This window comes from Tachyglossus aculeatus, chromosome 2, assembly GCF_015852505.1.
Source record: "Tachyglossus aculeatus isolate mTacAcu1 chromosome 2, mTacAcu1.pri, whole genome shotgun sequence".
NCBI lineage: Eukaryota > Metazoa > Chordata > Mammalia > Monotremata > Tachyglossidae > Tachyglossus > Tachyglossus aculeatus.
The window spans coordinates 37,673,648-37,697,382 of NC_052067.1; the positions used below are offsets into that span (position 1 = coordinate 37,673,648).

General features: G+C 46.1%; 2 protein-coding genes across 9 annotated transcripts in view; one reads left to right on the forward strand and one right to left on the reverse strand.

The window, feature by feature from the left end:
- Positions 1–16,324, forward strand: part of ZDHHC3 (zinc finger DHHC-type palmitoyltransferase 3) — a 56,278-nt gene extending 39,954 nt beyond the window's left edge. For 7 of the 8 annotated variants that reach the window (XM_038765971.1, XM_038765952.1, XM_038765980.1 and 4 more), the window contains 2 exons: positions 1,053–1,183; positions 12,315–16,324. In XM_038765971.1, coding sequence (XP_038621899.1) covers positions 1,053–1,183; positions 12,315–12,554 — 371 coding nt within the window. In that variant the 3' untranslated portion in view covers positions 12,555–16,324. Of the gene's footprint in view, positions 1–1,052; positions 1,184–5,656; positions 7,432–12,314 lie in introns of those variants that run through there. The other variant, XM_038765990.1, reaches the window with a different exon arrangement.
- A 2,437-nt stretch (positions 16,325–18,761) lies between these two features.
- TGM4 (transglutaminase 4) overlaps positions 18,762–23,735 on the reverse strand; it is a 32,441-nt gene continuing 27,467 nt past the window's right edge. Inside the window, exons 15-16 of the mRNA XM_038761491.1 lie at positions 20,831–20,967; positions 18,762–19,164 (exon numbers count right to left, since the gene is read on the reverse strand). Coding sequence (XP_038617419.1) covers positions 19,023–19,164; positions 20,831–20,967 — 279 coding nt within the window. The 3' untranslated portion in view covers positions 18,762–19,022. The remainder of the gene's footprint in view (positions 19,165–20,830; positions 20,968–23,735) is intronic.

The window sequence follows — 23,735 nt, forward strand, 5'->3', positions numbered from 1 at the left end:
TCATGGTGTCTATTGGACACCTAAACCTCTGGGTTACAGGGCAGGGAAAAATTATCTGTTCTCTTGTGTTCCCTCTCACCCCAGAGCTCCGTACCTCACTGTCCCTCCTTTCTTCCCCGGGGCAGCTATTAGGCGGGTCAGGATCATGCAGTGGGGGAACCGAACGTGGCCCCTGCCCTTGGCTTAGCTGGGCCTTCTGACCCTCAGTCTGAGAGTCTTTAGACTTAATGAACTCCCCGTCTTGGTTCAGTTTCTTTTGCACCCGTGGAGGATCTCTCAGGGTTTTTGCTGCTAGTCCGTGTGGGCAGAGGTGGAGGGAGGAAGGGGAAGAGAAGGGTAACAATAAGCAAAACCACGCAGGTGGGGTTGGCCAAAGAAATGTTTGACAAGTCTGGAGCTCCTAGGACCTCCCTGAACTGAGGTCGGGGAGTGGGGGAAGGGAGGAAGGAATAATAATAATAATAGCATTTATTAAGCGCTTACTATGTGCAAAGCACTGTTTTAAGCGCTGGGAGCCAAGATGATGCAGTCCGGCCCAAGGACATCCCCAGTCCAGAGGAGGAGATCTCTGAGGAGATCAGCCTAGTCCTGGGGCTTCTGTTGGAGCTGAGGTTGTCAGGCCTGATCCCGGCCTTTGTCCCATCTGTTCCCAGACTCAATCAATCAATCATATTTATTGAGCGCTTACTGTGTGCAGAGCACTGTACTAAGCGCTTGGGAAGTACAAGTTGGCAACATATAGAAACGGTCCCTACCCAACAGTGGGCTCACAGTCAGCATGTGTTTCACCCAGTCATGGGAGCCCTTCAGCTTAGAGGCGAACCCAGGCAGGAGGGGGCTGCAGGAGCTCCTCAAGGATGGATGGGAACCCACCCCACCTTTCCTTCAGGGTCAGCTGCCCTCCTCCCTCACCCCAAACCAGGGGCAGGACGGTTGGGAATTTGTCCTGCGACCCACCAGGAAGATAGGCACCGAAACCCCACGGTGTGTGATTCTGCTGATTCTGCGGCCCCTGCATTTAGACCCTAAGCCCTTGTTCTTTTTCTTTCCAGAATGCAGCTCTTTCTCTCCACCCACTACAGTGATTCTTCTCATCCTGCTGTGTTTCGAGGGCCTCCTTTTCCTCATCTTCACGTCAGTGATGTTTGGGACCCAGGTTCACTCCATCTGCACCGATGAAACGGTACGTGGCCCTCCCTCTTCTTCCTGCTCTGAAGTTCCGTGGCCTTGAGCTCAGGAGAGGCTGAGGGGGGCCGGGCGCGGTAATGGCATGGCAGCTGCTTCCCCGAGCTGGGGTACTTAGGTGCTGTGAGACCAGCCCAGAAATTACAAGCTGAGCAGATCACCAGGGCCTAATGTCAGCACCTCTCAGGTCTACCAACTTATTGCAACTTAAGTGAAAATGAAGATTGTGCACATGGTACTTGTATATGCACGCACTGTCCTCTTTTATTATGTTGAGGACAGGCCCAGGTGTTCCATTGGAGAAAGCTCCCCTTTCTAAGAGCATTAGTTAGGCTTATATTGCATACATTGGTGGTGACACTGAAGTGCCCCTTCTGCTTCCTCATGAGCAGTTGGCAGCACTTCAGTTCCATGGCAGATCTGTTTGCAAGATTGAACTTCCTTCCTTCTCCCTACCCCTATATACAACGCAGAGAAAGGGGAAGAGATATGTGGAGATCAACCCAGCCATCAGCCTCCCTCTCTGTTTTCTGCATTTACCTGCTGTGGCTGGAGCGTATTCCCTGCCAGAACTGGGCTCGTGGTCCAGAGGGGATCCAAGGTTGTCTCCCACAGGGGAAGGCTTCCAGCGTAGGACGGTCCTGTGCCGTAGGCACTGCAGAGGTTGGGCTCGCCTCCCTCAGGGAATTCTCTGTCCTCCGGAATCAGTGGCCGGTGGAGTCTGGGGTTGGCCTTTCCCAAACCTCCTCTCCTGTCCGTGACCCTCCTGGAGTCCGAGTTGGATGATCGCTCCCAACGGGAGAGACCGTTCTCCCTCCAGCAAGCCAAAAAGGCGGGAGAGGAGCAAGGCATGGCTTTTGTGTTAACTGCCTTCCTTCCTGTCCCCTCGTGGTTCTCTTTGTGGGGCCCGTGGGGATCCTTGGGTCAGCTCTTCCCAAACTGTGGCCTGCGGGGGGGCTTTGCCAGTGTTTCCTGGAGCTGTGTTGACGCAGAGACGAGGATAATTTAGTTCAGGGGCTGTGATTTTCCACTCAGAGTAAACCAGGAATAAAGGTCCACAGGAGGGGACAGTTTCAGCCTCTTCCAAGGTAACTGGCCACTTCCTGTCCAGGTATCACCATATCTGTGTCTGACTAACAGGGGTGTTACTAAGGAGAATGCAAGAACTGAACTAACTGTCCTGAGTATTTATTTTCTGATCACTTATGCCTAATCACCTTTAGACAGGACTCCCCAGCCCACAGGAGTATGGGGTTGCTTTCGTTGTTCAAGTGGCAGACGTTCGTGCAGTCCGTGCTGCTGCTCAGCTGGTACTGTGGTCACTTCCATCATCGTCATCATCATCATCATCAGTCGTATCCGTGGTGTGCTAATGCCTCTAAGAGAGGGCTCGGACAGTTAGGGAGAGGGTACATTAGATGACTACCATATGGTCCCTGCCCTTGAGGCGCTTACAATCTGGGGAGGAGACAGGCCAGCCCAAAATGTATTAATAAATAGTGGGAGCAGAAAGAAGAAATAATGACAGGGTTCAGAAGTCACCAGAGAATGGAAAGGTAAATAAATGAAAATGATTACTCAGGAATTTTTTACACATCATTACATCGACCAGTATTTACTTAGCTTCAACTGTGTGCAGAGCACTTGGGAGAATGCAATAAAAATACAAGGGAGTACTTTGCTGTCTTGGGCCCCCATCCCAGCTGTTTCTCCTTCATGCCATCTCAAGGAGTCACTCCTTTTAGTTCCCTTATGGAGGTTTTCCAATATATATTCACATACGCAGCGTGGCTCAGTGGGGAAAGCCTGGGCTTTGGAGTCAGAGGTCATGGGTTCAAATCCTGGCTCCGCCACTTGTCAGCTGTGTGACTTTGGGCAAGTCACTTCACTTCTCTGTGCCTGTTACCTCATCTGTAAAATGAGGATTAAGACTGTGAGCCCCCCATGGGGCATCCTGATCACCTTGTAACCTCCCCAGCGCTTAGCACAGTGCTTTGCACATAGTAAGCACTTAATAAATACCGTTAGTAGTATTATATGCATGTGCGTGCACGCACGCACACACACGTATTATGAGAATGAGTTGTCTTTGGAGACCCCCTTGCCAGCCAAATAGTTTTAGCTTTTGAGCAGGCAGGGTCTAAAACTGAGAGTGCCTCCTGAGACAGCTGGATGAAGGTATGTTCTGCCCACTAAGGAAACCAGTATGTGGGCCAGAAGTTTGCCTTGAAGCAGCCTGAGAAGTAGTAACTTCATGTAAGGTTAACCCCTGCGTTCCAATTTTTTTTTTTTTTTAAAGGAAACCATCTCCCCTAAAGGTGGAAAGAATCATAGGTCCCATTGCTTGCCTGGAGACTAATCTTGTGTGGATCTGTGGTACAAGGGGCACAGAGGAACTTCCTTTGGAAATATGTGATAGTTAAAGCTTCCCCTCACCACCACCCCACTCTTTGAGGGAAAGGGATGGGAAGGGAAGGGGCAAAATATCCTCCAAGCTCCCCTGCACTCCTCCCTAATTTCTGTTTCCCAGCATCCCAAAAGGAAGCTTGGCATCACCTCCCCTCCACGCTCTTTGGGTCAGGCGAAGGAGGCATTATTCTCAACCCCAATATAAATTGGGGTACCCTATCCTGCCCCTCCCACCCACTGGCCTAGCTTCGGCCCTCTCCCGTAACTTTCCCTCACCTAGTGGGGGGCTGCCTGCCGCCACCTCAAGAGAGAAAACTTTTAATTTCTTTTTTTTATGGTATTTAAGTGCTTACTATGTGCTGTTCTAAGCACTGCGGGGGAGAATACAGGGTAATCAGGTTGTCCCAAGTGGGGCTCACAGTCTTAATCCCCATTTTACAGATGAGGTAACTGAGGCACAGAGAAGTTAAATGACTTGCTCAGAGTCCCACAGCCGACCAGCGGCGGAGCCAGGATTAGCACCCACGCCCTCCAACTCCCAAGCCCGTGCTCTTTCCGCTAAGCCACGCTGCTTCTCTTTCCGCAAGGATGAACCTGGCAGGGTTCATTCCATCAGAGTGACAGTTCCCCTCCTTCTGCGAAACCGTCCGAGCCCTAATACGGTGCTGTATGCGGAACTCGGTATATGCAGTTGGTGATGATGATGATGATGATGATTCGAGGCTCCTGGAAGCCCTCGGGTGAAAGACCCCACCGGGTGTTTGGGATGGAGTCGACCTGCCATTGCTCCTCAGCTGGTCTCCAGCGGCTGTGATATCCCAGAGGGAAGGGGAACACTGGTGGCTATCTGATGGCCTGGAGAGGGCAAAAACCCCAGCAGGACTGGCCTTGATTCTTAGAAGGCTTGGACTCCTGGCTTCCCTCCTTCCCTTCCTGAAGTGCTTGCTTCCCTGCCTGGCAGTTGGTCCCCTTCACTCCCCTGTCCCCCCCACCCCCCCATCCAATAGGGCAAAGGAGGGATTGGAGCCTCCCTGGAGAAGTGACATAAAACAGGAGCAGTGATGGGTCCATTTCTAAAGTTTCTACAACGCTAGATTCTCCTGGAGTTTGGCAGAAGAAGTAGAGAATTGTAAAGAAAGGAGCACAGGCCCTCCTTTCCCACCCAAAGCCAGGATTGGTAGCATAAGGCGGGTCGTAAATTTAGCCCAAGCATCTTTGTCAACAATCATTCAGTCAGCCAGCGGTATTTATTGAGCGTTTCTGGGTGCAGAGCACTGCGGCCTCGGACACCATTCATTTTATTGCGTGCCAATAGTACTGGGGAAGTTGTCAATGTAACTGTGGCTGGTGGATTGGCTATTTGAAAGGTCTACTCTGTGCTGTCCCTCTAAACTTTACTAATCCAGTGTCTTTCCTTTTCTTTTGATCATACCTTCCTCACCCTCCCCCCTGGCCCCCAAGCAAACTCCTCTTCTTAGTTCTTAGCCATTAATGGATGAGCGCAGCAGTTCGAAATGGGACCGACCACTCCCATTCTCACACAACTGCCTCTGGGGAAGATGACAGAACTGTAAAAATGATCCAATTTTTTTTTTTTCTGCAAGCTGGTCGTTGCAGTTTGAAGCTGAGCTTCATGCCAAGTGAATCCCAAGTGATTTTGCATCATCATTTATTATGGTGCATTTATCGAGCACTCAGAGTGCTCCAGTTCTGTGACAAACAGGAAGGGTCGGGTGAACTCATCCAGCCCTGATCGAAATTTGGTTTTCAACATCAGAAAATCAGGATAGTTGTTAGGTGACTGCTGCTTTTGTTCTGGTTTCCCCCCTTTTTTGAGAGTTTCTGGATTAGACTAGAAAAAAAGGTATAACTTCAAGGAAACTTTCCCAAATAATAAGATTTCTGTAAAACAGGAAAAAGAGGACACGATTCTCTAGTTACCTTAAAACACCCAAACTTTGACTCCATTTGCCATAGAGCACTGGAGACCATTTCCCCCGAACCAGGACCCCAGCGGTGAAAGAAAGTGCTTGACTGAAAGTGTGATTGTTCTTGTTTTCAGGGAATAGAACAATTGAAAAAGGAAGAGAGAAGATGGGCTAAAAAAACAAAATGGATGAACATGAAAGCAGTATTTGGCCATCCGTTCTCTATAGCATGGCTTAGCCCGTTCGCTACTCCAGACCAAGGCAAAGCAGACCCATACCAGTATGTGGTCTGAAGAATTCCTGACCAGCATTTCCACTAAAACAAAAAATCACATTACGGCACTACTGTTCAATAGATTTTACACGAATGTTCAAACCGGACGCAAAACAGAAACTATTTTTTTTATGTCAAGAGAAATGGCTGTGTTGCAGAGAGAAAAAAAAAAAGTCCCCCCCCACATCCCCACCCCATCTTCTGCAAAGTTTTTAAAATATCATCCTATATATTTTTGGTGGCGGAAGCTCCTTTTTTTAAAAAAAAATTAACTTTACTGGCCTCTCGTTTCCTCCTTGCTTTCTGAATGGCATAACTAATGTGAAAGGGCACATGACCTCCTGCTAACAGTGGTTTGTGTTGGTGATGGGCATGTACAGCGGGGGCATTAGCAGCCAGTGGTCTGCCGGAGTCTTCATCTGCCTACAGAGACATTCAGGGGACACACGGGCGGCACCGTGCCGGCAACAGGCAGCGGCGGCTTCCCGAGATGTGACTTTTTTCACATGTGGATAAGAGGCCATTAAGGTTAGAAAGGGGCCCTGGACACAGTGGAGTCATATACAAGTGTGGCAGCGTGAAACAAGTCTGCTGACGTCTCTGCCAACTTTTAGAGGGACGAGCAGGGCCCAGCGGGTGAGAGGTGGACGGGGGTTCTGCCCGCTCCCGGGAAATCGACCAAACTTGCCCTGCTGTGGGTAATAAAACAGCTTTGACAGAAGTTTTGTTTTTTTTAACCACTCAAAATGCATTATCAGAATGGGGGAAAAAAAATTCAACCCACAGTTTTTAGGAGAGCAGCATCTTCTCCTTTGCGTACATTTGACTCCCTGTCTCAGACAAATAACCGTTTCCCGAGCCCCGGTGCCTGTTCAGCAGTGTCGTTAATGTGACGAGCAGGCTTGGAGAACGGTCGAATCAGAAAATCCACCACCACAGATGGTCTGCATAGGTTCATTTTCAATTCTCTGCATTCTCCCCCATTCTGGCTTTGTAAATCTGTAAAGTGACTCCATCCTCTCACATATTTATACCTATATAAATATATATATATACATATATATATATATTTTAAACCGGGAAATTTTCAGTGTTAAGGAGCTTGCATGCTTACTGTCTTGGAGTATACATAGTTGGGGGAAATGCAGCAGGGGTTGGGCAGTCCATGCAGTTGGATACAGTTGCACACAGGTGGGAGAGAGGCATTCTGCTCCCAGCTCAAGGGGGGAAACCTGAACCTTTGGGAGGGAGGGAGCTCGTGTTTTATATTGGGGCAGGACATTCATGGAATTTAGTTTCTCTATGAAAGAATCAGTGAGAGTAATTAACGGGGACTGGGGAAACCGGGGGGTTGGGATGGGTAACCCTTCAATCAATCACAAATTTGGGGGGTAGTTTTTTTCAATACTGGATGTCTGTAAATTCTTGTAGACTGAGAAGGTTTTTTTTGTTTCAGTTTGTGAGGAAATGAGGTTCATTAGACTGCAGATCCAAGTCCGAGAACAGAAAAGTTAATAGGTCTGTCTCACTTTTCAGAAAGTCATGTGAACATGCTGCATCTTTTCAATTCTGTTAATGCTTCCATATGGAAAACAAATGCAATAAAACTTTTCCAAAACCTGTTCTTTTGATTTAGCTCTGTGTTCTCTTGCTTTGTAAGTATCTGCATAGACATTCACCGTGTTTATTGTGCACTTTCTCTTCAATGGGCAACTTAAAAACTCGCAGAAACCCAGAAGTGGGTAGAGTAAATATAGTCTGCCAGTGAGGTTTTTCTTGGCTTAGAAACCCTTCCATTGTTCTCTAACCCTTTGAACTTAAATGTACACGGGGGAAAATGGGTGTTTCTGTTGACAAGCCTTAGTAGGTTCTGAAAAAGCTTTCTCTGAACTAAATTCAGTTCACAGTGTTTATAACCTCTCTGTCGCTATAGAAATGGAGTCTGAATGACATGATCTAACTGGAATTTCAATAGCATGTTGCCACAGGGGGAGTGGGAAGGGAGGCTGTGCCTTTTGTCGGAAATGAATTGGAGCAGAGGAATTCGTGCCAGTCCCAGGTACATTGTTATAAAAGGCTTTATGGCCATCTTAAATCTTTACCGAAGTGATCCTTGAGAAAGAGAGTGTAGTTTGGAGGAGAGAGCCTAGGACTGAGGTTTTTCTCCAAGTATTCTGCCAACTCGTGTTACTACCTCACTTTCCCCATCTCTAAAACTGATGTAGTACCATTTCCCAGCAGCTAAATGATTTAGAAATGCTTGAAGAAACCAGGGGTGACTAGTGTTTTAAGAAACAACTCTAGGACTTGTTCTTGTGTTTTCAACCCTAGGTGATTAAGGGGACCGGGTTGATTATCAGTCATTTAGCTCCAAGGAAAGCACGGCATTGGAAAGTTAGTCTTCAGAGCAGTTTTGAACTTCCCATCTTCACTCGCCGTGGCGGGCCTAGCCTGGGTCCCAGAGCCATGATTGTGCTCTTTGACATCCGGATTAAGAAGGAAGATTAAAGACACAGGAAATGCAGTCCAGCATTTGTGCCTGTGTAAACCAGGCAGCTTTCACTCACCAAGTTGGTTTCAACAATTTTGAAAATATACTCTGTTCTAAGAAATTCTCAAAATATCAGCTTCCCATTTAGTTATGAGTTTCCCCTGGGGCACTCTTTGAAGCCAATGTGGTGCTCTTCGACTTTGAAGGGGGTATTTGGCTTTAATGAATTTTCTTCAAGGAAAGTACTGTCTAAACATAAAAGAGTAGAGATGCTTTCGCCTGGTCTTTTCCTCGGGTTTTGCATCTCATTCCCTGTTGATTGCCTCTGAACTGATGAAAATGATACTGGGGCTACAGGGTCAGAAACATTTCCAGAAAATGATAGTGAGTTGTGCTTAGAGCCACAAGACAGCATGTATTTAAGTGGTTTGTGGACATACATTTGTGATAGAATTAACATGATCTTTTTGTGGTGTCCCAAGTCGCTAGCCAATTATTTATCGACAGCACTGGAGAAACGGGATTGCAAGGATAAATGAAACCAGCGATAAGGCAAAAACACCCCAAGTCAGTAGGTAAAGGTGCTTCCCCTCCCAAAGTTGTGACTAATGTAGCCACACTGGTCTGAGTTTTGTCTCCCTTCTCATTTCCTGCGTTGGAGATGCTGACCATGAAGCCAACGTGTCGGGAGCAAGGAGAATGAGAAGTTCAGAGTCTAAATAAACCACAGACTGGATCATCAAAAGTCGATGATAGTTTATCCATCTCTCTCAAACTTAATTATAATTGTGGTATTTAAGTGCTTACTTAATATGCCAAGCACTGGGATGGCTACAAGATAATCAAGTCCACATGGGGCTCACAGTCTAAGTAAGAGGGAGGAGAGGTGTTAAATCCCAATTCTGCTTATGAGGGAACGGAGGCACAGAGAAGCTAAGTGACTTTCCCAAGGACTCACAGGTATGTGGCAGAGCCAGGATTAGAACCCAGGTCTTCTGACTCCCAGATTCATACTTTCTCCTCTAGGCCATGAACTTTCTCTGCCATGTTTCTAATGGAACTGAAAAACCTAACAGCAGTTAAAAGAATTACTAAAAAAAAAATGGTATAAGCATTATAAAAAAAATTGGTGTCAGTCTTAAAGACACCAATAATACCTTAGTTGTTGGCCAGATCTCGCTACATCCGTCTTTCCTCTAAAGCTTCATATGACTCCCGGAAGATTTCCAAGTCAAAATGGAGAGGCAGACGGCACCTGATAGATAGAGGCAGACTGAGAGAACTGGACAGACAAAGAAGAACCAGAAAAGCAGCTTTATCTAATGGAAACAGCACGGGCCTGAGATTCGGAGGACTTGGGTTTTAATCCCGGCTCCGCCACAAACCTGCTGTGTGACCTTGGGCCAGTCACTTAACTTCTCTGTACCTCAGTTCCTTCATATGCAAAATGGGGATTTAATACGGTTCCTCCCTCCTACCTAGACTGTGAGTCTTATGTGAGACCTGATTATCTTGTATATAATAATAATGGCATTTATTAAGCTCTTACTATGTGCAAAGCACTGTTCTAAGCGCTGGAGAGGTTACAAGGTGATCAGGTTGTCCCGCTTGGGACTCACAGTCAATCCCCATTTTATAGATGAGGTCACTAAGGCGCACAGAGAAGTTAAGTGACTTGCCCAAAGTCACACAGCTGACAATCCCACAGTGCTTGGTACATAGCACTTAAATATCAAAATTATTACAATTACAATGTTAGTGAGGGAGACAGGGAAGAAGTAGGAGTAGAATTTGGTGGAATTTGGCTGGCGTTTCATTTTAAAAGGTGGTCAGCAAAATGTGCCCCAATATGCAGCGATAGCTAAACTTTCTAAAGCAACTTTCTAACATTTCTAACTAAACTCCAGAGAGGGTATACCTTCATTTGGCTGCACTATAACTTGTAGGAGGGGTGAATTTGGGTAATAATTTTATATTGATGCATTTTTTTCCTTTATAACTTTAGAAATTATGACTAAATTTCTCAAAAAATGACTTCCAAAGGCATTTCTCAGGGTTTCTTGAGAAAATGTTTGTTGTCTGAGTTGACCCTTGATATTTCTTCTGGGCCTACTCAATTTGGACTTACTGGCAATTTAAATCTCTCATAGAACCTGTAATTGAAAATTATAGATAGAAAGTCGAGTTTACTTGCACTATGCCTGGCCTTTAGACTGCTTCTGCTCACGGCTCACAGTCCAACTAAATGCCCACCGTCAACCCCAGATCCAACTGGAGTGCCCTGAAGCCATTCCTCACTTCTTCAGAGCCCCCGTTTGGAAAAGAAAGCCGGTTCTCCTTTTAATTTCCCGAGAGATTTTTCTGGGCAGCGTTGAATATAAAGACAAAATCCACTCCAGCTAAGTCATTTTTGCTCATTAACCCTCTGGGAAGAAAACGACCAAGCAGGCTTTGGAGACCGTGCTTCTTCCACCTCATTCATTCATTCAATCGTTTTTATAGAGCGCTTACTGTGTGCAGAGCACTGTACTAAGCGCTTGGAAAGTACCCGCTGTCATCTCTGGGTCAGGCCTAAATGAAGTTGGGGTCGGTTTCAAAAGGGTTTTGTTGCTACTGGCAATTGCCAATGCCAAGGATGAAGGTGGGCCACCTTAAAACAGGCAACAGGATCTCCCTGTTGTACTGGCCCCTTCTCTCCACCACATCACAGGAATGTGGTGAGCACTGTTGAGATAATAGGGACGAAAAGTTTTGAGTGTTTTGAAACTTCGGCTATGTAAGGAAATTATGACTGGATTTCTCAAAAAATGACACCCAAAGGCATTTCCCAGGGTTTCTTGAGAAAATCAGCAGCGAGTAGAAATCATCTTAAGGAAGGAGAGTTGTAAATAGGTCGGAAGGTGGAAGTGGGGAGTTCCATTATGTTTGGGACTAGGTGAAGGGGAACCAACCCTAAGGTGTTTTTAAACGCTAGGATGATTTGACTTGCTCCTTTTCTGTCCCCGGGCACCTCTCAGCTTTAACTCCTTTCAGCTTCTCTCCCCCGCCTTCTTATCTCAGGGCTGCCTGGTAAGTACTGGAACATCCAACCTGATTGATAGGTTTGGCAGCAGGTAAGTTGTCAAGTCTGTGAGGCGGAGTCGTCATTTCAGTAGCATGGCAGTATCAGCCTGGCCTCAGTCACCTGCTTTTCACCCTACCAGAACATGCTTCTTGATTTTCCTCTTTAAGTAGTTCAAATGGGCTTTACTTTGTTTCCCTTTCACTCTCACTGGCATTGTCTCTCCGCCCCGACCCTCTCACCCTTTCTCATCCCTTTCCAAATGGCTCTGAGCTTCATGGTTTTCTTCACTGGTAGAGGCTTTTTTTTGCATGTTAGCTCATCGGAGGACCTCCTGATTTGAAAGAAATCCTGGCGTGGTCTACACCAGCAGAGTGAAGTGGAGAACAGAAGCATTTAACTGGATAATTTAGCATTAAAATATATATATGTATTTTGCTTGGAAAATAAAAATCAGAATGAAACCCAGAGGGTTTGCAGAGTTTATTTGAATTGTCCAAATATTTGGCTCGTTTCTCCCTCTTCACTTCGCTAGTGTGAGCAAAGGTTTAGACTGGAGGGGGTGGGAAATTGAGGTACTTGTGATCTTTTTGTAAATGAAGATGATTCAGTATTTAGTGAATGGCCTTTCAACCAATTGCATTTACTGAGCACCTACCACGTGCAGAGCACTGAACTAAGCACTGAGGAGATCTCTACCCTCAGGGAGTTTACAATCTAGGAGGAGTTTACAATCAACTCAGCAGTAAAATCAATCTGATGTCCGCTTTCAGGATGTTTTCCCTTTGGGTTGCCTTGATGGTGTCCCTTGCCCGTAGAGAAGGGGTTGGGGGGAGGCATGGGGCACTGTGGGATGAAGAAGTTTGAGAAACCCTAGAATAAGAAGGGTCAGTGATTGAGAGATTCCATTTGCTTTTAAACCCAAACAGGACTCATATATTTCTCTCCCTTCCTTGTCTCCTGCAGGGCATTGAGCGCCTCAAGCACCAAACCCCAACCTGGGAGAAAACCAGCAACTGGGAAGGGATGAAAGTGACTTTTGGTGGTGATTTCTCACTGAGCTGGTTTAGTCCTTTCTCGGGCCTACGAGACACGAAGACGCTCTCTGAGGGGACAACCGTGGCCTCGGTGGCAGGAGAAGTGCCTCCAGGAGATTTTACTGATCTAAGGGATCACGAAGACTCCGTCCAGGTGATAAATGAGTAGTTTAGAGGCCTCCCCCCAACCAGCCTCTGGGACGTGACTTTGAAAAGAAAAACAATTTCCTCAACATTTGCACTTGGGACTTCACTTAACAAGACAACTGGTAAGAAGAGTTCTCTTAAATCCCAGGCAGGAGGCAATCCAGGTTCCCCAGAACCTCCTGCTGGGAATAATACTTTCAGTCCATTCCCCTTTTCCCCTCACCTCTTGGGCCTTAACCATGCGGGAGTTTCCCTAGCCTCCTGTACTAGTGTGGAACAAATGTGGAAACTCCGTATCGCCGTGGCTGTCCTTCAACACTTACTGACGTGAAAGGAGGAAGTGTAGGAAGTGGGAAGAAGACGGTCGGGGAGAAGCCCATAGGGCTGGCGTGGGAAGTTTTCCCAGGAACTCTAGGGCACTTATCCTGTTTCCTTAGCAAGACCCTTGCAGTTCTTGACTGGTTTTTGAGGGGTCTGAGGAGCAGCCTGGAAGGAGAAGACCATTTAAAAGCAGGTCCCTGAACTTCAGGTACCAGTGACCCCCTTCCACGTTCCCCACAACTTCCACTTCTGTTGGCCCTGGCCCCTGGCATTGGGGTTAACTGGGGCCAGGACTGGAGCAATGAAGCTGCCACTTGAAGTATGTGGGAAGACACACCTGCCTCCCCTGGGAGGAGGAAACATCCCTGCGTTTCCTGGCTCGGTCTCTCAAAGTGCAGCTTAGACACTGGGTGCTCTTGGGTTATGCACTTCAGTTTCCATGGGGCAAGCTGCCCAGGCAGGGATTCTCACCCAGCTACACCTGCCATGCCCACTTCTCCCTTCACATTCTCCTCTGTGTGCATTCACGAGCACAAACACACATTCGGGATTGGGATTTATGGGCCAATAATTCTGGAGAAGGGGCCGGCCTCTGGTGGGTCCGTACTAGGGCAAGAAAATAAGTGACTGAGCCTGTCTTTCTGAGGTGAACTTCTTTTTCTGTTCCCTATGGCAAGGCTGTTTCAAGAAACATCCCAGTAACGTGTTCCAAAAGTTGAAAGTGTTAAGTGAGTACTTTCAGTATTGTTGTAGGTATAAATGCCCACACGTGCACACGCACAGAGGGAAATGTGCTCAAGTTGAACCTCGGAACAGAAAAAGAAGTGACCAAGGTCTGGGATTCTCAAGGATTAGTCAGTAAGACTTGGCTAGGAACAAATCATCTGATTGAAAACATTATCAAGATGAACCACCTCTCAGATTTCACTGTTTGATGCCTAAGTGTAACACTAGGTTCAGAAATCACATCTGTTTGTTGTATATCAATCCGTTCTTAGAACCTAAGGGTAGGCTGAAATCCTTACTTACTGCACCGCATCTCCCTGTGTTCGCCCCACACTCAGGGAATTTCCTTGATGCCTTCCTGCTGGAGGGCATTGAGAAATTCACTGGAGCTGGCTTGGGGACTTTAAAAAAAAAAATCTGGCACAATCCAGCCTAGCTTGGGGACTTAAAAACAAACCTGAAACCAATTCACCCTATATATAATGATCTGGGTCGAAGTTGTAGGTTTGTGTTTTATAAACATCTCTTAAATAGATCTCCCTTTCCCGACAGTATTGAAAGATATCTCCAAGACAGTTGTCTTATCGGCAATGGATGCTCTCTTGCTGGAAGCTGCTGTTCTAAAGCATTTTCCGAGAGCTTCCAGCTCCTGTGAAAGAAGACAATTCCATCTTTTTGAATTTCCATGTTCAAACTGCAGTACGCACCGTGAATCCCAAGGTTCCCAGTCAGCAGCTCTGGCGCAGCCCTGACTCATGGTGTGTTTTCCAAATCCCTTCTAAGAAATGATTGGGTCTCCCCCCACGGATTTGTTCATCATTGTACAAACAGCTCTGTGTTACAGGCCTTTCTCCAGTCCTTCACTCTCTAAAGTCAGCTGAAGCCTGTGGGAAATGTATCTTGATGGAGGCTCAGCCTGGTAGAACTCACCACACTCATATCTCAGTCTCCTCGGCATTAAATGTTGGTTGTCTTTGAAAACCAGTCCAGCAACCAACCCTGCAATGGCTGCATACATTCATACCTCCAAATGCCCAGCTGCCCTATACTGAATGCTCAGGCTCTCTTCAGATCCTTTGGGATTCATCCTCCCAAAGGGTTAACTGAGGTTTTTAAGGAGGGAAAAAATGACAGCAAAACAATAACCTTTAGTTGGGATTACAGTCTTACATATTAATGAAGGATGACAGTTAACATCGGTGTTGGAATCTCTTTGCTATCACTAACTGCAACTGGTGTGCCTTGTTACTGATAATACAGGTAATATTTTCAGGTAGCTGTTCTGCAAGCTATGATTATGAAATTATTTCCACTATATGTGTCTGCAGAGGACTTTCATTTTGCACTGTGGCCGGGATTAAAGAGAAATATTTGCATTGACATAACAAAAAAAAAAAGCACTTAACCTTGAACTTCTAGGCCCCAAGGTCTCTAAACCTATTTCCCTGATGTCAGCTTTAATATTTATCAAATGAGCATATACCAGATGTCCTGAGTTGAATCCGTGTCAGCTGGTTAGAATTACAGATAAAACAAAGCTGAAATTCATTCAGCAAGATTAGGAATTCAGGTAGAAAAAGTTAAGTACTTTCTCTGTGAATGAACTTCGTTTTTGGTGGGACCTGCAATATTTGTTCTAAACAATCAGGAAGCGACTATGGGATGACAGTACAGGGACTTCTCACCAAAGATGTCTGTTTTTTTTCCACTGTACTGTGCTGATTTTGTGTAGAGCAATTATTTTTGTAACAAAGGGAAAAGCAACAAGGATGCAGGAAACAGCAAGTCAGTTAGTCAACAATCATCCATCGAACAACCACTGTTGGCACCCAAATTTATCCAAACTTCTTTTTCCTGAAAACAAGCACCAAAGCACTCCATCGGACTGACCCACTGGGAGGAGGGAAGGGGTAGTTTTTTCCTCTTTTTTCCTCTCGTGTTCCCCCTGAGCCTGGGAAATCAAGGATACTTAACCAAAGAGAAGGTGCTCTCAGATGGTCTTCCTTATGACTCTGGTTTTTCACATTTGGGAAAAAGATCTGGGCTCTGTGGTTACTTGATCTGTTCTGGTTTGCCTATAATAGGACCTCGCAAAGTCTCACTTCGCTAATCACCACCCAGAAATTCTCTTCAGCTGAATCGTCCCACTTCTTGGCACAGACTCAGTAGCTAGAGATGTGCCAAGCCTTCCTTAGCTTGGAAAGTGCAAACGCATTGACTCACGTGCTGCTATGAAGTGTTACCGTGAGTGATGAGGGTTAATCACATTGGACCAGATAAAATGAATTAAGTGCAATTTAGGTTGCTTGGCCTTGTCTTTTGTTTATGCTGTTGATCTTAATCTGTGTTTGTGCAGTCTCCAAATTCAGGCATTTGCCACTGAGGAGGGTCTAGGTGAGGTTTTCCAGCATGTGATTATTATTGGGTTTAAATCAGTGCCTTTTTGCTTGGATCGAAAATCTCTTCGCTTTGCCTCAATGGCCATTTTTCTCTCACCTCCAGCAAAAAAAGACCACTATCCTGGGACATGGCTTGGCCTCTGCAGCCTTCTGAGAAGGCAAGTTATTTTTTTCATTTCAGGTGTGAGAGACAATGATGTGCCTAGGTGGATTGCACCGAAGGCATTCTATGCAATGAAGGATCTGTGCAGCTACAACCTCAGAATGTATTTTTGAGCTGTTGGTGATTATAATGCAATACTCTTTTGTGCCTTTGAGTTACTCTTACTAAACACGTTAATTTCCCTCTCTGCCTCTGGTGTGTCATTTCCTGATGGAGTTGTGAGATTTTTACCAAGATGGTAAATAAATCAATAAATACAATTGATGATGGCCCTGGTCGAGGGTCTGAAATGAAACCTGGGCTGCTCCTTCCTGCTGCTGCCTTGACAGGAGGACTGACCGCAGCCGTCACGTTCATGGTTCCGTGAAGGGACGGATGGTGTCGGAGTGGGTGGATGAAGTGGCTCCCGGAGAAAGAGCCCGGTTCCCCGGCCCCCACTTCAACCTGCTTTCTCTCTTCCACTGCTCCAGACACCTGTTCTGTTTCTCCTGAGCTTCTAGGAAACCCTCCATCACCGCTCCATTACTCTCCTACCCACTCTCCTCCCCAAGTTGCTCTTCTGCTGTACAAAGTAACCGGACGGCTCCTTCACATGTGATGGTCACGGCCATACTTTCCTGGGTATGATTCATGTAACTGCAAAATGCACAAAAATTTAGTTCTTTCCTGCTCGGTCTCAACTTTCCGCTGGGTGTGTGTGTACCTTCTACCCTGTTGGACCAGTCTGTGGCCAGGGACCCATAGACGCCTGCCCATAAAAATAGTCACAGCCACAGCCTAGGTACCTAGGTTTATACTAATGGAGTGTAAATATCTGCCACATTTCTAACTTTGATATATTTATAAGTGGTCTTCAGTAAAATCTCAGTGAAACTGTTAACTCAGATGCACCCCCCTGGCCTGTAGGAGTTTGCCCCCTCACTCCTCCTTTACCTTTCATTAAAGAGGAGCACTGTGCTAGAGGGGAAAGAGCATGAGCCTGGGAATCAGAAGAGCTGGGTTCTAATTCTGACTCTGCTGTGGGGCCATGGGCAAGTCACTCAACTTCTCTGTGCCTCAGTTAGCTCATCTGTAAAATGGGGATTATATCCCCCTCTCACCGACTTAAACTGTGAGTCCTATGTGGAACAGGGACTATGTCCAACCTGATTAACTTGCATCTACCCCAGCGCTTAGAATAGCAATTGACACATAGTAAGCACTTAAATACCAGGGGAGGGGGAAATGAGAAGTAGCTCTAATCATATCCCCACCCCCGACTTTCCACTTCTCATTTCCCCCCTCCACCTCAACGATGTCTGAGAAATATTAGGCAGCCCCTTGGGAAGAGCGGTGATGGGCTTCTGACCTGGAAGGTAACAAGAGCCAAGCACTGCATTTTGAGGCACAGAGAGGCCCCAAACCCTCTCTCTGGGGCAGCAAGACACAGTAATTAGCTTAGAACACTATCCCATCACACCACTCTGCACTAAGAGGCTCTAGGGGCAAGAAGGAAGCTTTCCAGGCCCTTCTGTTGCCTTTCCTTTAGCATCTCTCTCTCTCTTCAGGGTCACAGTCCAGTCAAATTCAGGAGAGCGGGACCCCGGAGAAATAGGAGGCCCTGAGAAGACTTCAGTCTTTAGGCACAGAGTGATTCTCAGCCACGGCTTATAGAGGGTGGACTCTTACCAGACTTGGTTCCAAGGCTAAGGTGGCTCTTGTTTAACTTTCATAGGGTGCCCCAATGAGAGAGGCTCTTTGAAACACTTCTATGTCTAGGGTGCTCAGAACTTCTCATGCAGACTGGTAAACAGACAAGAATGTGAAGCCGCTCTCTCCTTAAATGTCTTCATGAGGCTAGCAAAGGACAAGAGGGGAATGGATCATGCCTGAAAGTGCCCTTCCTTCACTTCTCCCTCCATCTTTTACATATTCTAATGCTGCACAGAGTGGTTTAGGGAAGGAGGATTTAAGGCTTGGACTTGAACTCTGGATTTAAACTCTGCACTTTGGGTTAGGGGCAGGGGATGGGACATATGGGGTAAGGAGAAGGGTCGTGAGGCTCAAACTGAAGGGTAGGGGTGAAAACAGGGCCGGGGAAAACGAGCAGCCAGGAGAGGGTCTTTGTTCCGCTTGATTTAGGCCCCATTGCTGACACAGGAAGCTCCATTCAACTGAGTCTGGAAAGAACGTGCGATGGATCCCAAACAGAAATGTACAGAAACCCAATGGAAAGGTTTCTCACACTCAATCACAAGGCAGAGGTCTTTATGATCAGAGTAACATGAATTGTCCTCAGCCCCAGGCTAACGGTTCTGTGTAGATAGAGCAGGGTTCCTACCTCCTTCCCTTAGTACAGTAGAATGGCAGAGCCAGGATGGCATGGAGATGAGAATCTGGTACCTCACTGCCACCCCCATTAACACAAGTGAGACCTTAGAGTTGTACAGACTTTCATCTGCCACACTTTCATCATTCAGGCCCAAGAGGAGTCAGTTTACCCGAGGAGAAGCAGGCTCTCGGTTGGGAACTGGCATACAGGGCACCAAAGTCAGAGGTGCCAGCCACAAGGGAGGAGTAAATGAGTTATCTTCCAGCACAGAAGGTACTGAATCCGTCTTTATTGTCAAGCAAGCCCGGTTTGAACACCCACAAAAGCCAAGGATGAGATCCTGAATAGGATGAAGAGAAGTGGCACACAGCCTGTTGGTGAGCCCCCAGCAAGCTCATATAAAAGAGCCCAAATCCCAGAAGGTTCCACGCATGCAGATCGGATATGCCTAACCTGCTGAAACGAGATAGTCTGAAGTACTCTAGGGATGAGAGAAGCCTACGGTTTCTAGCTAAACCATTCCATCTCATATTGGTTCCCTGCCTCCTGAACCTCCACTGCAGCAAGAGCTTATTCAGTAACGGTGATCATCTTTTCGGTATAAATCTCTTTTACCTGGGTGGAATTTAGTTTGGCTACAATTGTCTTCTTTCCAGCTTTCTTTGGCGTGCATATGATTCGGCATTTGAAAATCCCTCCGGGTAGGACATCCCTGGAAAATTGGAAAAAAAAAAAGAGATGATAGAAATGAGGCCTAACAGCTCAGTCAAACCCCCTCCCCTGAAACTGTCTTGCCTCATTAGTTGCAGGGATAATATTCTTCTTCAGGAAATCCAGGGGTATTGAATAAAAATGTCACTCCAGAAAGCTAGGGTAAGATTCCACCCTGATTAGGGACCTAATCAACCTGTGATGAGAGCCGCTCAGAAAAGTATCTTCTAGCTACGCGGCTTCCAAGAGTCAGGTTCTGTTCTGCTTTCACAATGAGAGCTCAACATTTTTCATCATCAGAGTGCTGCTGGTGACCACAAACTTCAACCCAGCTACCAATTTCTACTCATGCATCAACCTCAGACGGGAAAGTGGTGGAGATGGAAAGAGGAGAATCTGGTATAGATTAGGTTTGAGAAAGCCCCTGAAATCCAGCTTGGCTTCAGACGTCCTTCCTCTCAACATTCAGACCGATAAGCAGCTAGGCAGAAAACTTCCACCCGGTCAAAGGATGCCTCGTTTGCAAGCATGGCCTAGTTGGAAAGAGCACAAGCCTTGGAGTTTGAGGACCTGGGTTCTAATCTCTGCTCCACCACTTTCCAGCTGTGTGATCTTGGGCAAGTCTCTTTACTTCTCTGTACCCCAGTTTCCTCATCTGTAAAATGGGAGTTAATATCTGTTCTCTCTCTCCTCTAAATGACAGTCCCCTTGAGGGACAGGGACTGCATCTGACCTGATTATCTTTTACCTACTCCAGCATTTAAGACCATGGTTAGCGCACAGTATGTGCCTCACAAATACCAGTTATTATCACAGAGGAGGAGGATGGGGTAGTTGGTACATCACGGCCTGGGAGTCAGAAGGTCATGGGTTCTAATTCTGGCTCCGCCACTTGTCTGCTGTGTGACCTCGGGCAAGTCACTTCACTTCTCTGTGTCTCAGCTACCTCATCTGTAAAATTGGGATTGAGACTGGGCCCCACGTGGGGCAGGGACTGTGCCCAACTCGACTTACTTGTATCTACCCCAGCGCTTAGTACAGTGCCTGGCACACAGTAAGAGCATAACAAATACTGTTGTTATTATTATTATCGTTAATGGCATTAATAATAATAATAATGATAACATTTATTGAGCGCTTACTATGTGCCAAGCACTGTTCTAAGCACTGGGGAGGTTACAAGGTGATCAGGTTGTCCCACGGGGGGCTCACAGTCAATCCCCATTTTACAGATGAGGTAACTGAGGTGCAGAGAAGTAAAGTGACTTGCCCACAGTCACACAGCTGACAGTTGGCGGAGCTGGGATTTGAACCCATGACCTCTGACTCCAAAGCCCGGGCTCTTTCCAGTGAGCCACGCTGCTTCTCCAATAATAATAATATTTATTTTTAAGGATCCAGTAGGCCCAAAATTGCTGAGACTGCCAGGTTTCTTGGTTTCTCTTCTTCCTTTTAGTGCTTTCACTTTTAAGGATTCTCCTTAAAACTCAACTCACCGAATAAGGTAGCTGCAGGGTCAGCAGCAATTCCTGGGACCGGGGACTAGTTTTTGACAGATTTTATCAAAGAGGAACTAGGGGACTCTGTGATTTCTCCTCCCGGCTGGGGCCAAGAAAATATCGAGGCAGTCATTCAGTATAACTTGGCTGTCAGCATTCTCAACTCACCCTTGATCAAAAGTCTCCAACATAAAGATGCCCAATCCTTCCGCATGCAGTTTACAGTTCTCCAAGGGAATGCTTAGGGTGTTCTTGAAGACGAAGGCGCAGGTGAAATTCTGGCCAATCTTGACAGTTTCTGGCACCTTTGAATTCACAAAGAACAATCTCTACACACCTGCTCATAACAGGACCAAGGGTTAATGAGCAATGAGGGCATGGTGTAATAAGCTTATATAACAGTTACATCTCAGCTTAAAACAATAAACAGTTGGACTTATTTTTTTAAATGAGCCACTCAATCCACTCAGCCGATTAAAACCATTCTCTTCTGAATACTCTTGTGTACTGTATTCTGGCTGGGTTTTTTATTTAATGATTCAAGAAATGAGACTTCCAGCTCAATCCCAGAGGGACTGACCTCACCAGTGGAACATTTCAATTTGAAATCTAGCCCAAATTTCCTGGTCTAGTTAGATCTTATCCTTCATCTGATAAAACCACACTTCTCCTTTCTATCCCTTCCTCCTCTTCCATTCTTGTCTAACAAGAAATCTACAATCCTGGGAACCTCTTCAATGTCTGCACAGCTGTAATATCCCTTCATTTTTCCGGTGTACCAACAATAACGTGGAAGGCGTTTTAATCTCAGCCAAAAATCAACACCACCATATTCTCAAGTCTTGTGAGACCGTGAATGAGATTCAGCACTTAGAACAGTGCTTTGCACCTAGTAAGCGCTTAACAAATGCCATCATTATTATTCAGAGAAACAATCATTGGTGCCTATACAAGTTTTTCTTCTATATAACTTCCCTCCCCCCCCACACATATATACATATACCCACCCACCCATATACACACTCTTTCTCTCTCTCTCTTTTTCCCTCCCACTCCCTCCCTCACCCCCAGGGTCTCTTCCCAGGATGAAGCTTTCTTCCTAAGGGTTACACATACTGAGAACCCTACTTGCGTATCTTAGATCCCAGCACGGGCAGCTGAGGGTGTGACCACATCTGGATGAACAATTTCATTTCAGACTGCAGGCTGGCTGTTTTGGTCCCACACTCCTATCTAATCTGGAATTCATTTATTCAATCGCATTTATTGAGCGCACGCTGTATGCAGAGCACTGTGCTAAGTGCTTGGGAAGTACAAGTTGGCAACAAATAGAGATGGTCCCTAACAACTGGATCCTTCATTCCCCCTGAAGAGTCCACACTCACACTACCCACGCATTATTTCATTAATGTGCATACACAACTGCTCCCCAGATGTTCCCCTTTAATTACTTCCCGCCCTTTTTATTGTTTCCCTTGGCCCCTCTCCCATTATTCCTCAGCCCCCCCGGGGATTCACACTGTGTTTCCAATTGCCATTCATGGGCCACGTCCATATCAGGCCCAACACACCCAATCCTCCTCATGAATCAAGGAACAATTGCTCACATCCTTGGAGAAGCATCAATTTTTCAGGGCAGGGAACAGAGGTTCCTATATACTAAGCCTCTTTCCAGCCTCTGGTCTAGTGCTTGCATCCAATAAGTATTCAACGAGTGGATTTGGGGATGTTGTTGGCAGCTACATCACCCTGACTTGCTCCCTTTGTTCTTCCCCCCCAGCCCCACAGCACTTATGAACATATCTGTAATTTTATTTATTTGTATTGATGTCTATCCCAACCCTCCCTTGACTATGAGCTCGTTGTGGGCAGGGAATGTCACTATTTACTATTGTATTGTACTTTCCCAAGCACTTAGTACAGTGCTGTGCACACAGTAAGCGATTAATAAATACGATTGAATGAGCCCATTGTTGGGTAGGGACCGTCTCTATATGTTGCCAACTTGTACTTCCCAAGCGCTTAGTACAGTGCTCTGCACACAGTAAGTGCTCAATAAATACGATTGAATGAATGAATGAGTTAATTACTCCTTTTGGGGCTCAAGAGGTGGCCTTAAAGAGCCAAGTGGAGTTCGATGCTTCTGTCAGGATCAGGAGGAAACTGAGAGGAGGTTAAAAACAACTTAGTACTTAAACATGCTTGCCACTTGGCAGCAAGAACTCCTTTCCCCATCCACCATGGGGAGTGGTGGCCTCAGAATGCCACCACTTATGCTGTGTTTCACCTTCGGCCAATATTAAATCATTATACCGAGGATTTTTTTTTTCATAAGTCAGATTTTCCAAGGCCGCTTATGCAGGCTGCCCGTGAAATCTGAATTAGGCCAGCTCCACAGTCGGTCAGGGAAAGCATCTGGAAATGAGATTTGCCCAAGCTGGTCCCGGGAAACTGTGAGCCCCATGTGGCACATGGGTCAAGTCTCATCTGCTTACATTCCATCTATTCCGGCACTTAGTACAGTGCTTAGCACACAGAAAGCACTTAAATACCACCATCTTTAATATTATTATTATTATATTATAATTATAATATAATATATATATAACTATATTATTATTGCTCTATTTATTTTACTTGTACATATCTATTCTATTTATTTTATTTTGTTAATATGTTTGGTTTTGTTCTCTGTCTCCCCCTCCTAGACTGTGAGCCCACTGTTGGGTAGGGACCGTCTCTATATGTTGCCAACTTGTACTTCCCAAGCGCTTAGTACAGTGCTCTGCACACAGTAAGCGCTCAATAAATACGATTGATTGATCGATTGATTATTATCACTAAGCTGCACACTGAAAGAGCAGAACGTCAGGGGTTCAATGGGCACTCGTGGAACTCAGCTTCATTGTTACTCCAGAGTCCTTTGCTCCTTCAAGCCCCACCCTAGGAACTGGACTCCAACTTCTGCTTCCTTTATCTTGGATTCCATTAGATTGTAAACTCCTTGTAGACAGGGAGTATTTTTGTGTGTCTTTGTTGTTCTTTCCCTAGTGCTTAGTAGAGTGCACTGCAC